The sequence below is a fragment of the Hippoglossus hippoglossus genome, chromosome 19, assembly GCF_009819705.1.
Source record: "Hippoglossus hippoglossus isolate fHipHip1 chromosome 19, fHipHip1.pri, whole genome shotgun sequence".
Classification (NCBI taxonomy): Eukaryota; Metazoa; Chordata; class Actinopteri; order Pleuronectiformes; family Pleuronectidae; genus Hippoglossus; species Hippoglossus hippoglossus.
The window spans coordinates 19579602-19595032 of NC_047169.1; the positions used below are offsets into that span (position 1 = coordinate 19579602).

At 42.1% G+C, this 15431-nt stretch overlaps 1 protein-coding gene across 1 annotated transcript in view; it reads left to right on the top strand.

The window, feature by feature from the left end:
- The first annotated feature begins 2704 nt into the window (after positions 1–2704).
- Positions 2705–15431, top strand: part of ca10a (carbonic anhydrase Xa) — a 240247-nt gene continuing 227520 nt past the window's right edge. Inside the window, exon 1 of the mRNA XM_034569647.1 lies at positions 2705–3395. Coding sequence (XP_034425538.1) covers positions 3335–3395 — 61 coding nt within the window. The 5' untranslated portion in view covers positions 2705–3334. The remainder of the gene's footprint in view (positions 3396–15431) is intronic.

Consider the following 15431-nt stretch of genomic DNA (forward strand, 5'->3'; position numbering starts at 1 on the left):
CAGTCGCTGTTTGCATTCAAATGAACAGCAAGATCCTACAGTAAGCCCTCTTTATCGATGGGGTTGGATCCGAGCTGCGTGTGCTTGTCAGAATGTAAAATTACTTATGTATGACTAATAACTGTATCATCCAATATCAGACCTGTGAAAGGTGAATCGCAGTCTCTCCATAATTGGAAGTGCTGTAAATTCCCCACACGTAAACTTTCAAAAAATGTCCACGCTGCTTTGGCTGCCACGAACAGAAAGAATTAGAGACAAATAAAAACACAATCTGGGTGATGTACTCGCCTCAGCAAACACATACAGAGAATGTTTCCAATATTTCCTCCTGACTCATTTATTTAGATGCACTCTGTGCTACCGGCTGGTCGCTGTATTTTTTAGAAAAGATATTTATTTGTTTGGAAACTCGTCTAAGTGGTTTATTCATCCACTTTTGGTGCTGTAGTGAATTTATCCAAAAGCAGGGCAGTGTGTTTGTGTTTGTGTGTGTGTGTGTGTGTGTGTGTGTGTGTGTGTGTGTGTGTGCTCGTGCTAATGGATGAGTGTGTCACTCAGTGTGTTTTAAACAGAGGATTCATCAAACTCATGAGTTTGGGTCACAGCATTTGTTGACACTTAGAAAAATACAGAACAAAGTTATTCTCAGACACAAAATATAGTTCTATTATTGAATATTATGGTTAAAACAGCATTATTTGTAATAATATCCAAAGAAGTGCATGTTTTCAAAACAGCTTTACGTAAAGAAAATTAAATAATCATCAATCAAATAGCACACTTGGGCCTTGTCTATGCTTCTGCAGATATTTTCCCCCTCCAGTTTAAAACAAAATCTCCAGGGTTCACAAAATATCTCCGTCCGGATGAGAACACAAAAACTAAAACTAATGCCGAAACAAGCAACGCCTGTGAATGCAGTGACGCTGAATTTAGCTGCAAATTTCGCAATGCTAACCAAACTAAGAGAAACAGTTATATATATATTATTTATGATGCACGTTCCTTACAACAAGCAACAGAGGACACACGCTAAGCTGTGATGTCATAGCTTCCCAAACGCTCCGTTTTACACCCTACAAGTGTGGGCGTTTTTCGAATTGTATTGACTTACAATGTAGAGTGGTGGATGAGAGGCTCAAACGCAGAAAAGAAAAGTTTGTTTTGCAAAATATTCGCATTAGTGTGGACATGTCATCTAACTCAGAGACAAATGTATGAACAACACCCCCCCCCCCCCACCCCCCACCCCAACACACACACACACACACACTGAGTATTTTAATATCTTTTGTTTGAAAGGAGGTCATTGGTAGACCAGTCATTCCGATAGGCTTAATTAAGTGTGTGTGTGTGCGTGTGCTTGATTCGAAAAGACACAATCAAGCACACGCACACACACACACACACACACACACACACACATCTTTAGGCAGGAGTCGATTCCAGATGCTCGCAGTGATTCTCTCCACTCATGAGATATTTCCCTGACGCCACTGTCTCTCCCGTCTCTCCTCCGAGGCTCAAACTGAATTACACTTCATCTCGTTTCTCGGCGCCGCCGCTCCATTCAACGCAAACCATTTTTTTCCAACTCTAATCATGCGCCATTCCCTCCCTGGCGTCAGCGCGCGTTTTTTTTTTTTTCTTTTTTACATCCACCTGTGCCCCCCCCCGCCTTGTCTGTGCGCGCTGACAGTGCGCGTCGCTCCTGGTGAATCCCTGATCGTGTTTGGAGCCGCAGAGCCGGGTGGCGTCGCTGGAGCGGGACGTCCACTGTCAGGATCGAATCACTGCGCATCTGGGAGGCACGCACCGCCCCTCGCGCCGGTATAGGGAGTTCAGTTCGTCATTATCCTAATAATTCACCTTTCATTACTTTTGGGACATCCAGCAGATTGCTATCAGATTGCTTGTATCTTCCTCTACTCTCTACTTGTAGTTCTCGGCACAGCCTCGTTCTACAGCACATGATTTCATGGTGCGTCAAAGCCGCGCGGCTCGGAGTTTTTGAGCCGTTTTCTCTTTGCAGGGGTTTTTGTCTTCCGTCGCTGTGAGTGTGTTTTACCTTCCACGGCCAGTCCCATGTTCGCAAGGGAAAGTCCGCGGTTTGGGAAGAAAGGGTGTTTTTAGTTGTACCTAGGGGTATGTGGGATGGAGAGAGAGAGAGAGAGAGAGAGGGAGGGAGAGGCAACCCTGCGTAAAAGCGCACGGCAGCGTCCCAGACTGTGACCGGAAACAGTGCAGAAAATAAAAGCCCCCAATGAGAAAGACTAAGCGCCGAATGCACACGTGTTCTGAGCGAAAAAAAGATCCCTTAAGACGGTTTATATGATAATATAGTATATTGTAATCATGTGTAGAGCAAGTGGTAAACCATGATCGTGGATAAATTGGGTGTAATACTGGGTGGATCATTTACACCCACTTTTATGACATCATAAGCTGGATGCAGTAATTTCAGACTTTGAGTATCTTTAAACCTCATTCATTCATCTGCTCTCGTCCTTCGGTCACATCATTTACACACAAACAGAAACAAATATCCAAAGCATACATTTGAAAACGTAAAAACTCATCCGAAACTGATTTGTATTTGTTCTGTTTTATTTGCCCCCCCCTCCCCTCTCCAGGTCAGTAAACCAAAGCTCTTATTGTGACAGTTCACACCGGGAAGCGTAATGCTGGTATCGCGTCCCACTTGACGCTGGTTCCCTGCAGTGACTGGGAGAAGTGTCGATCGGAGGTTCGCCACCTGGCGATGCGAGTTTTCTGAGTTGTGAGGCGTCTCCAGGTGTCAGTCTCATCCAGCGGCTGTCCCACCTCGTTAACCCACGCTCCCCCCCCCCACTCTCTCTCTCTCTCTCTTGCTCTCTCACTCTCTCTCTCTCCACACACACACACACAGACCTCACTCACACGGCCATGTGTGACTCTCTGTGCTGAGGACGGGATGTCCGCTCTGTGAACACGGCGACGGACTGGATGGATTCTAGGGCGCGCGCAGGAATAACGCAGTGAACTGACGGCAGGATCGGTGTGGTGGCTCGCTGCTTTTTTTTGCCCGGAGTTTAAAAAAAAAAAAAACATCTCTGGAATAGTTACACACGCACACTGGTGGGGGACGTGGAAGATTTATTCCTCAGGCCCTGAGCACCTGCTATGAGTCTGGTGTGGAAAATACCTGGTGGAAGGTGTTCAGCGGGATCCAGCCTGGGAGGACAGGACATCTGTAACTGATAAAGCTCCGTTTCGTCTCTTTTTTTTTTCTCCCCTTCCACCATTTTCCCCCCCTAATTTGTGCGTAATGTACGTGGAATGAAAATAGAGGATGGATATAATCTGGGAAATACTGCTCATTCTTCAAGCCAATTTCATTGTCTGCATATCAGGTGAGTTTATGGGCGTCGTTTTTTTTGGGGGGGGGGGCAGGTGCCTTGGAATAAACACGGATAAATGGTCTTTAAGCTTTTAAAAACCCGGGGGTTTGGCTGGGGAGAGTTAAAAAAAAGCACTAATCCACGAGGAGTGCTTGTCGGGACGCACTGTGGCAGGTGGAGGGAGATAATGACTAAAGGAGTGTTAATATATTCCTGATGTTTTAATCCATAGTGAGTCCACTTAAAGATCTCTCAGTGCGTGTGTGTGTGTGTGTGTGTGTGTGTGTGTGTGTGTGTGACCCAAGACAGCCACTGTTGTAGCCTCCAGGACTTGGATGCGCAGGCTTCTGACGCACGAATGACATGGGTGGGCTCTTTCAATGCGAATGAACAGTACGGATTGTTTTTACGCTCTTTTTACTCCACGGACCCCCCCCCTTCTCATGTGTGCTTTACCTCACCGTGGAGTGCGTCGGGCTCCAGAGGCAGGTCAGCCGGAGTTAATATTAAACAAAGCAGCTGTGCGCACCGGTGAGCGCGCGGCTCCGCTCGGTGCGAGGAGCGGACGCAGCGGTGCGGGTCACGCTCCTCTCACGGCTCTGCCTGTGCGCGCCGTGCGGGGAGATGCGTCCGAGAACAGCAGCCACTTCAGAATGGGGCAATTTATACGTGTCCTCACTTTACAGTGGTCTGGTGGATGCGTGACTCTTTAACGGCACCGACTTGACACTGTTAGTTCCCAGGGCTTTGGACTGGTGTGTTTAAAAATTACGTTTTAAATGACCTGTTAACCTAAAAACAGCCTCCTGAAAACATCAAATATTATCACTCTCACAATTTGGCATCTTTTTGACGCCAGTTGTGCAAATTTGTTCAGGGAATTTTAAAGATCTATAGGCACATATTCATAATTGTGTTTTTTTCTTTTCAAATATGGACACGCCTAAAACGGGTAAAAGCTGTATTCTGGACACAAGTTGCAGATATGGCATTTTATCATAGAACAGAATGACAGACACCAGGATCTCTTTCTTTTTACCTTGGCCTGCAGGTTCTCAGCAGAACTACGTCATTCGCCAAGCCAAGCCCTCTACTTTTGATTGGTTTAAGAATGTTTTAATTTGTCTTTTTTTTTTTTGCATTATAAAATAAATACCAGCCCAAACAGGTCACAACACACATGCCACAACCAGAAAGAGTCACTGTGGTAATTAGACAACACCATTTATCTACATACAGTTCATCCCCCTTGTTTCCCTCTAATCCTTTTAGACCTAACCTCCATTTTGATGGACATTAAACATTTATTGGTTTAAACCAACGAGAATAAACAATTTTAAATGACTGCCTCTGATTGAAGTAGATTGTATTTCATAAATAAATGTCAAGTTGGACATGGGCAGATGAGAGATGGTTGCTACTGTTGCCTCAGAGCCAGAAGCTCCAGGGTTTGAACCTGCTGGATACGTGTGCATGTTCTGTCTGTATACCTGCCCGGGCACCTCGCTCCACTTTCCTCCCACTGTCCAGAGGCTCTCAATCCTGAGAGTGTGAGTAAATGGTTGTCTGCCTCTGTATGGCGGCCCCGTGATAGACTGGTGACCTGTCCAGGGTGTACCCAGTCTCTTGCCCAATGTCAGCTGGGATTGGCTCCAGCCCCCCTGCCAGCTAATAGATGGATGGGGGTCACTTTGCTCTTTCGTGGGGAGTATACTTACTTAGTTCCTCTGGCTTTGTAGGGATGTGTAGATGTGTAGTGGTGTAGATGTGTCGATTTTAGGATTTCTCATCCATTTTGACTTGGAATCATTGGTTCACTTATTTAAACACCGTTTTGTTTCAAATGTATTGTCAATTAAAATATTCCTTTTGATTTTCCTTGGGTTTGTGAAAGTGAGAGTATTTTCACATCACTAACGTATTTATCTTTTTTAACCAATATCTGATTGAATAACACTGATTTATCAGTCAATTGTTATCATTAAATACATGTTTATAGAGGTTAATGCAGTGGTGTGATGCAACAAAGTACATTTACGTACGTACTACTACTTAGTACTGGCTTACTTTTACTGTGGTAGAGAAGTTAATGTGGTGATTTTCGTGTATTTCATCGTACTTTTACTTCTTACTATTTCCCTCCACCGCTGGGATAATGGGACCACACCGGACTTCAGAGGCAGAGACTGGTATATCTTGCACAGCTGATCCTGGATTGTGAACATGAGCATTTACTTCGTGCCAAGACTTTAATCTGTGATGTAATCAAGAGGCGAAGTTTGCCATCGGCCCAGTGACAGGGAAGAGGACAGAGACAGACACTCTGTGGACGCTGTGACGGCGCCATTAAGTCATTTGAAAAGAGAACAAGCTGCAGTCATTAATTTGAAGCAGACAGAAGTCGATACATAGAGTTTTCTTCTTTGATTTCTAAGCTGCTATAGACCTTTAGTCACAACAGACAAGTATCACTGAAGAGTGCAAATCACTATCGGGCTACACAGATATGTGTCATGTCTATGTGTTCTGACTGTGACCGAATGATGACTCTTGAGAAGGAGCAAAAATATCAGGAGCAACAGTAAAACCTTGTAAGTACCTTGAAGGGCTTTATGTGATGTGTGTCACAGCCAGTGCTGTTGCAACAACCGCTGTGTGTTGACAATCCGAGCAATTTTCTCTCGATGAAGTAGCCTGTGGGGGCCCTGGACAATATTTTGGGGCTTCATATGTCGATAGCTTATATCCGGGCCAAGATGTTTATAGTCCAACAGTTTCTATTTTCACACGAGCTGAGCATTTCCCCACGCAAAACACAAACAGCAACATGTTCTTTTAGTTGTTTTAAGTCCAGACGACATTTTGGCTAAAGCAATTATTTTGAAAAGCAAATGGTCTAATAGATGCATTTCCGTTATCGTGTTCCGCCTCTTTTGCTGATCTCCACACAGACTGTTGACCTGCGGACAGCCAAAGCTAGCTCAGTCGTGATTGGTCAAACTAGAAGGATTTTACCCTCATCTACAGATTCAGCACATTCACATGCAAAAATCTGTTTACAGAGGTTAGTGTGTTGATAAGTGAGACAATCGGGGCCAAACTACGATAACCATCTCGCTGCTGTCTTCAGGGCACCAGCATGGGCCCTGTCCTTGTTCTCTGCACCTCCCATTAACTCAGGGGAGGGGCCCTTTTTTTCACAACAGTGCTCTTCTTCAGAAAACAGGGGGAATTCTTTTGCCACATTAATATATTAATACATAGTCATGGAGCCATTATATACAGTTTCTTCAAAAAACTGAAGTCGGCTCCCCGCTGTGACTGGATTGGTGAGACTGAACCTCCACAGTGAAGTTGTGGAACACATAACCATTTGATCCATTGTTAATATCAAAATGTTCAGCCTAGCTGCTCTAATGAGCTACCAGGACTTTCATCACCGGGGAATTGAACTACTTTGCATTGCTCCAGTATTGTGGCAACTTGAGAAAAAAAAAAAAAAACTGCCCAGTTGGAGCTGAGTATGCAAATGACATGCTTAACATGCCCCAAAGCTTTAGGCTCATTAGAGACAAGAGAGCATGCCTCTTTTTTTCTTTAATTTTAGTTTTTATGTATTACTATTCCCTTTCTATTATATGGTCGAATTGTTCAGAGTGAGGTCTGTGGGTTATCCAGAGTAACCGGGGCGATACTCCTGGACTCAAATGTTGCAGCTGGAATTTTATTTCATTTTTTTTTTTAAAAGCAGTTATTTCAATGCTTGCAAACAAAATCCACTTCTGTACTGGGGCAGAGGGGCGGCCAATCAATACTGACGCTAACACACAGCGGTGACAACTCCATCTGGAGTTTTATTTCCTCCCCTATATTTCTTTTTTATTCTAAATATTGGCGCAAAAGTGTGTTTAATCCCCTGTTTTCTTACATGATTAATAAGAGTCAGAACAGGAAGTTAGTAAAGGACGACACAGCTTTTCTCACGACTCTTCCAGAAGGGGAGCGGAGTAATCGTCTTGACTATGGTGTAATTTCATTATGGACTGCTAATTATAAACCCTGGTTTCGTGGTTATTTGACAATGGTGCTTTGATGTTACACGGGCTACATATAGCACCGTTTGAAGTTAAACCTCCTCCTCAGTCGCCACAGAAATCCATAAAGCCTGTATCATTTATGTCATATTCATTTGATCACTGGCCTGTAATTTGCTGGATTGTTTATTAGACAAACACTGCTTATTCTCGCAGATGATCCGGAAGTCCAATCCAACTATAGCATGATGGAGGAGGCCTCATGTCTTATGCATGCTGATGGTTTTATATGCCTGTAGTTTGTCAACAGAGGCAGTATGTATATAGATGATAAATATACAGCACTTGTATGGATATAATGCAGGGCCGGACTAACCCACTATGGTGTCCATGCAGGGGAAAGAATTAAATGTTGGGACCCTATTGGCCCTCTGTACGTAAGGATCCCAGCCAATGTGAAAATTGGAAATTGCACACAGTGTCACTTCACAACAATCACACATATTCTTTTTTCACCTACAGCCTCCGAAAATTAGCTTTTTGTAGTTTCAAACACACAACTTTAGTTTAGCATTTGCACCATGTAAAACCTATTTCCTAAAATGAGCTCAAAAAGAGATAAAGACCCAGGGAGGGTGAGGGAACAATACAGAGCGTGTAAAGTTTAGCAACACCCAAAATTTCTTTTTTGATAATTCTTCTATTTATCAGCCACACACGGAACAAAATACTATACGATAGTAGTAATTTGGCCACAAATGAACACATCATTACGAATCAATGTGATTTTATTATTCTTGTTTATTATTCATTACCTCTGCCAAGGAGGTTATGTTGCCATCTGCATTTGTGTGTTTGTCTGTCAGGATTACACTAAAACACCTGGTCTGGGTGAGGAAAGACATTCTAGTGTGGCTCCGGATCCAGGAATTTCTTTTTCACTTTCTTTAACGTTGTGATACAGGGCTTTTTTAAAACAGTTTCACAAATTTCTCAGAGAATACTTCATGGATCTTGATAAAGTTTAGTGGTCTGATACCTAGAAGTGTGTGTAATGTGGTGCAGATCCTAATAAAAATCCGGATCTAGTGTATTTAATTGATTGATTTTATAAAGGGACTGCTGCTTGACCACTTGAGTCTGGTTCTGTTTGAGGTTTCTTCTTCTTAAAAGGGAGATGTGTTTTTTCTCAAGTGTTTGTTCATTGTGGGAACTGTTGTTGTAGGGTGTTGACCTCACTATGTAAAGTGCCTCGAGCTAATGTGTGTTGCAATCTGGTGCTTTACTAATAAAACTGAATTGAACTCATTAAGATGGTACTGACAATTATCACTTCAACATCTGGCTCATTGCACACTTAAAGAAACGTGTTTGTTTGTGATGCGTGTGTGTGTGTGTTTGTGTGTGTGTGTGTGTGTGTGTGTGTGTGTGTGTGTGTGTGTGTGTGTGTGTGTGTGTGTGTGTTGTGGCTGCATCTGGGGGAAATAAGTCATACACTCAATTTAGCAGCAGGTTTGTGAAGGCAGGAACAATGATTTTACAAGATCATGATGTGATTTCAATTTTAAGCTGGTTAGTTGATCAGTGAGCTATTACCTGTGTTTTCCATTTGTTATTTATCAGCATTTAGGGCCTCTTATACTGCGTACCTTCCCAGAGCCCAGTATTAAAAACCTTCAAGGACAATTTGGAGAGATATCATCCAAAATGACCAAGAAATGTATTTGTCTTCCATGGCAGCAAAAACAAAATATTGGCCTACAGTTTACTGTGATATCCTGAGCACCTCTAGATATTTACGGCTGAAGAACCACTTCACCCCAGCATGGCTGACTGTGTGCCAGGACTTCCTACACAAACTGCAAAGACTCTTTCTTAGGAGAGACGCTTGCCCAGCTCCAGCACAGACATCAACTCTGTCTGTAGGCATAAATAACCAATACATGTAGAGTCCGCCAAAGGACAGCTACCCTCCCTGTCCAACCTATGGAGACATTAGAGTGGATCATGGATGGCCAGCATACAGCCACCAGTGTCCCCATGTTGTCTGACACAAGGCCAAGTAAAGGTCCTAACAGGAGGTTTGGGTGTCTTTGTGAACTATTTATGCAACTTCACCACTAGATGTCACTAAATCCTACACACTGAACCTTTAATTTATTCACCATGGACCAACTGACACAGAGTGGGTCTGGGACTTTCAGGGGCCAGGGCCAATGAGAGTCCTGGTCGGTGATTAGGTTTTGATGTAACCACAATCCAAATCAAATGATGCTTTTCAAAATGAATTGAGTATAATAATCAGCCTAATTTATCAGCAGTGAATTTATTTAGACCTAGTCTGAGCCTCTTCAGTATAAGAGCCTCCATGGTTTGTAGTTTGGGGAGATATATCTTTAATGCCCACTTGTATTGACTAAACTATCTACCACTATAGAAGTAATTACGCTGCCTTTAGGCTGGATTTTTGCTCTAATGACCAAATCAAAGATCAGAAAAATCAGACCAACCAGATACACAGAAGAGCCTGGCTGTTTCAGATATTCCAGAGGAAAAAAAGAGCGTATTGATTTGTGGACTCCAGTTGTGGCGAGATCTATAAAGACTTGTTGTGTGTGTGCTCTTATAGAGTTTATTTCTTTTATGGCAAAAGGCCAGAGCAAGAATATATTGTCAAAGTGCTGGCTTATAGCAGACATTCAGTGGAGTGATTTCCACCTCTCCTCCTTACATTATCTTTTTCTCCTGCAGTATTTGTTTGCTTCCTCTGCCCGGAAGTGCTCAAAAAGCCATTTTCAAACAGGACTTGACACAGTGTGCCGAGTAAACAGTTTTCTCCATCTGTTCAGACACACAAATGCCTTTTTTTACTTTTTCACTCCGCAGCTTTGCCTTAACATGTTCTCAGCAGAAATCGTCCTATCCCCACACTGTGACAGATTGGTATAAAAACACTGAAAAGGTCTTTTTCTCTACCGTAACAAAAAAATACAAATGGAGGAAAAGTTACTTATTAACATAAACATAAACCGACTTGCTAGATGAAAAAATCCACCTTTTGGTTTAGCAGATTGTAACTTTAAGATAAACACAGTCTCCAAAAAGTCAGCACAATAATAGATATGCTGAGACGGACATGTGTGTGTAGTGTTAACATACTTAACATGTGCCAAGAAACATCCGGTCTTTTCTTTCAGTGTCTCTCTCTGCCTGTTCATTGTCCATTCTCTACACCTTCGGGTGGATACAGCTGCTCGAGAAGTTTCATAAAATGTTTAAATGTATCATTCTATAATATTTTTATTGTCGACAAATACAATGAAAACTTAAAAACCAACAGTGCGTTCGTCATCGGTCAGTTGTTTGAAACACTTCCATTAACATAGGCTGTAGTTTCATTTCATAGAAAGACCCATTCCTACAGTGGGAAACTGAATTAATCCACATTTGGTGCTGTAGTTAGGAAGTAGTTAATTGTTAGTTTTATACACTGAGAAAATAGATCCTGACCCGTTTATTAATACCCGTGTTAATAAACCATACCTATATTTTGAGGTGAATTTTAAATTACAGAAAAATAATAAGCACAATCAAACTTTAAAAAAACTTAAAATGTATATCTTGATTTCGATTTAAAAAAAAATGTGTGCAACCACTTGCCAGAATAGAAAGTACAAAATTCAACATAACATTGTGTTCAGGAGGAATTATTGTTATTTAGTAACGTCAGCCCGTCGTCTCTCGTCTGACGACAAACACGCTTCTGGGGACAGCAGCCGATATTTGATGCATCTCGTGTAGACAGCAGAAATCCAGGCCGTCTTCCATTCTCTTTACAGTCCAATGGGTCCACGGGATTTGAACATTTCTCCACCCAAAGCACCAACAACAATACTTTTTTGTAGGTGTTTTAGGTCCAGATGACATTTTGGTGAATGTTTATCAACAGCTATCGGCTTATGAAAGAAGATAGAATAAAAATGTGTTCCATCTCTTTTGCTCTCCACATGGACTGTTTACCTGCGGGCGACCGGAGCTCGCTCAAACGTGATTGGTCAAACTAGAAACGGAAACCAGACGGCTTCAGGCCCTCAAAATCTTGCCCCTTCGCTTACTGATTCATGCATATTCACACGCAGAATCTGTTGGTAGAGATTAACGTCGGTCGTATCCTTTGAGATATTTCCCGTCATGTTCGTTGAAGTAAATGACTTTACAGCAATCAGCAATCAAGTTGCATTTGAGCAAAGACAACTGTGACTAATCATCATCATTTCACTGTCAGATTTTCTATTTTTTTCGAACTCATCGTCTATTTGCTTGACACACAGACTATGTCTCCAAACTGAGGACTGATGATTCGACTTTGACTTGGCTCTCTTGACATGAGAGCTCCCTAATGACTGGAATTAATTATTGAACTTTCAAGCGTCCAGTTTTGCTGTGACAAAAATCTGGAGCAACAAAAAAAATAAAAATAAATAAACACTGCAAGGACTTCAGCCCCCAAGGACTCAAGTCATTTTGACACAAATCTCTGTTGAGCGAAGGGAAGTAGAAGTGAAGGTCACTTGCATTCCCTTTGTGAAAAATGTGATGGCATGTGCTAAAATTCAAAAACGGACATGCAGCTTTAAAGGGTTTGTTGGCTTTTATTAGAGAACTAAGTTTTGTCTGTGTGACAGTGGCACAGCTCTGGACTTCAGATATAGAAGAGGAGTCAGACTGGACAAGTCACGATTGCGTAAGTTCACTGCACGTCACACTTTGTGACATGGTCTAATAAATTCTTGATGGCAGTCAGTGTCATGGTGTACAACCTCACTCATGTCACGTCGCTCTTATGGTTTAAAATTCAGCAAAACAATCCACCACAGTTATTTCAGAGCGTCCACAGGATTTTTTCCCCCCACATTAATCATTTTGGCCTTTTAGGAAAATGCTATTCATATTCTGATTGGTTGGTTTGGCGACAGGGATGGTAGCAACACTCACATTGTGGGAATTCGGTCCTTAATATCTGAGGCTGTCAACACAGCTTTGAAAGGTAAATGTTCACATACATTTAGCATTTGAATACAATCTGAAATCTGAATGGACGACTTGAGATTTGCCCCAAAAGATCAGAAAGTAGCATTAAAAAGTAGCAAAAAGTGAATTAATAAAAATAAAAAACACATATAAATATCATATTGTGAGCCTTTAACGTGCATCTAACAATGGGGCTTTATTTGTTAAACGTATAATGACGACGTATTTTTGTTGTGTGACATTTGGATCAGAAGATATCGGAGAAACAATCTGAGTCAGTGAGAGTTCAGCTCACAACCGTGCAGAGACTTCCGGTGTCTGCCAAACCGCAGAAGAAACTGTTATTTTAAAAGTGAAACTGCTTTATTCAATATCTTTAACACGTTTAATCACTCGGAGGAAACCTCGATAGATAATTCAGCTCCTGGCAAAAACCTCCTGAATGTCTGGATTTTAAGTCGTCAAAGAAAAAAACCTGAGCAAACCCAAGTGGCAGCTCATCTCGCAGGGGGATTTTTAACGTCAACTGCTTTATTCAGAATTTTTACCAATGCTAATCACCTGCTCTGCAGATAATTTGGCCGCAGGGAGAAGCTGACTGCGCTGACGGCAATAGTGAGGAGAAGTCCCACGATGCTACGCTGCTTCATGAAATCATCGTTGCATGATATGACTTACGTTTTTTACTCATTTTCATTTTATAAGAAATTTAGATCCATTATCTGCTGTCTATTCTCTCCACAGATGATCGGATGTGTTTGATCTCCATCTGACAGTTACAATATAGTTTAAAATTTTCAGCTGTAAAAACTGTTAACTTCAGGAGTTTGTTGGTGTAAAATAATATGAATTTTCTCTCTAATAGCGCATCTCTGGCAATTATTGCACTAGTCTTTCCCCCTATATACCCGATCCCATCACCCTGTATGCTTTCATGAGAACAGAACTGTGATTTAGTGGAGCTGTGAAAAGACTTGAGATCGTCCGCTGCTGTCGTTCACTGACGCTACGAGAGGTAAAAAGTGTCTGACTTGACGGCTGTGTTTTTATACTCCATCCCTGCAGCCTCCGGCAGATCAGGTCGGCGGATCAAGGCAGCCGCAGTCAGACCAAGTCCATGTTGAACACAGCTGCTGTTTCTGACTTTGAGTGGCAGAAAAGAACATGTTGTGCATTTAAAGATGATATTAAAAAGATTGCGCGTGTTGTAAAAATGACTTCATTTTTCCATATGGCCCCTAGAGGAAGGCTAACTGTATATGTTCCTCTTAAATAATGACTGCATCCGCTGCTGATTTATCATGCAGCTCTGAAACACATTGCAGTTTTGTCCACAGTGTGGATCAGTTCTCTTGCTGAGAGTAAACAATTTATCCTTTGTACCTTAAGATTTCACAACGGTGTACTAAAGCAGACTTTTGTGCTGTCAGCTTTAGTGCTGCGGCAGTCTTTAGCACAGCTGCTTTTATGTAAGTTGTTTGTGTGCGTGCGTGTGTGTGTGTGTTTATTTTACCAATCTGACAATGTGTTTAGGACCTGGGTTTTTAGATAGACAATGTTTTCAATGTTTTCAGTTGTTAAACTCATTCTCTCTCCCTTCTTCCTCTTTCCTCTGTGGCCTCCGGGGCCCGACGCTAAAATGGAATTTCACCTTGCAGAACATGTTTGATGGAAGTGCGGAAAGTTTATGAAATTCAATATTGAATTCCTCCGCAGACGTGGCATTGGAATTGCAAAGGCAGTAATGAAGTCCCCACCTCACGCATTACTTGAAATGTTCAAAACAAGCTGTGCAAGCCAAGTGTTGGCTCCGAGGCAAACTAATATAAACACCTGATTGCTGCCAGGGACAGGGGCCCATTAGCGGCTCTGCTTCCTCTGCTCAAGCGCATTGTGAGAGCAACTGTGACCGCCGCAGATAATCACACGTTACCTTCAGAGGGGGAAAAAAACGTGGCCTCTGGGAAGCTTAGGAATTTAAATGGGATGATGAAATCACAGGGTAGAGCCTTTGGTGTATTTGTGACAATAACACGTGTACCCAGCAGCCGTCCATATGCCGCTGAGCAGAGATCGCCTACAATGACTCCCTCCTCTGCTCTGAGTGGATGTATCTCGCATTGCAAACCCGCAGTAGCCTGTGCAGTGAGCCTCTGTTTTAATCTCTACCCACCCACCTGTGCATGGCTGTCTGGTCCGCTGCCCTTTTGATTAGCATTTTAGAGTTATGTAAATAATTATTTATTGGTCCTCAAATCTACAGCAAACTACGTAAAAGCATTCGATTCTATATGGAATCTAAATCATCTGGAATCTGATGATCCAATTTTTTATTCCATCCTTTTGCATTTTTAGGTAGCTAAAGATATGAGGCAAGACAATTTTATTTATAAAGGCAATTTGTATTCATAATGCACCTGTCATACACAGAGGTAGATTCAAGGTGCTGAGGTGTGACTAATAACCTACTGTTGTAAACAATCTTTTTATTTGTTAGTGTTGACAACTTTATATATAGATACAGCCCAGGTCTGAACCAATAAAAAGAGCCAAAATCAGGAAGCACCAGTGGTTTAGTGACAGTACCTGTGGTGGATTCCATGGTATAGCCAGAATTGTCTTGGCAGCCATTGGTCCGAAAGCCAGATTTCTTTTTATAACATAGTCATAGGAAGCTGATAATTATCATTTAGGGCGTAATAAGGGTCGGATTTGGTGACTTGTGACCAAATGGACTGTTCCTCTGGGCATTCATAAAACATATGTGTAAAAGTAGTAACGTAACTCTGTGAAAATAAGTTGACAAAGAGGCGATAGAGCTAACTCAATGGGATGTCTAATTACAGGTATTAAATAAGTTCCATGTATAAATCTTAGATGGTTGACGATCATAATTTTTTAACTTGTTTAAAATGATATCAAATCGCTAGCTTTGAGTCGTAGCTCCAGCCAGCGCAACCTGAAATACAAAATGTGGCCTACT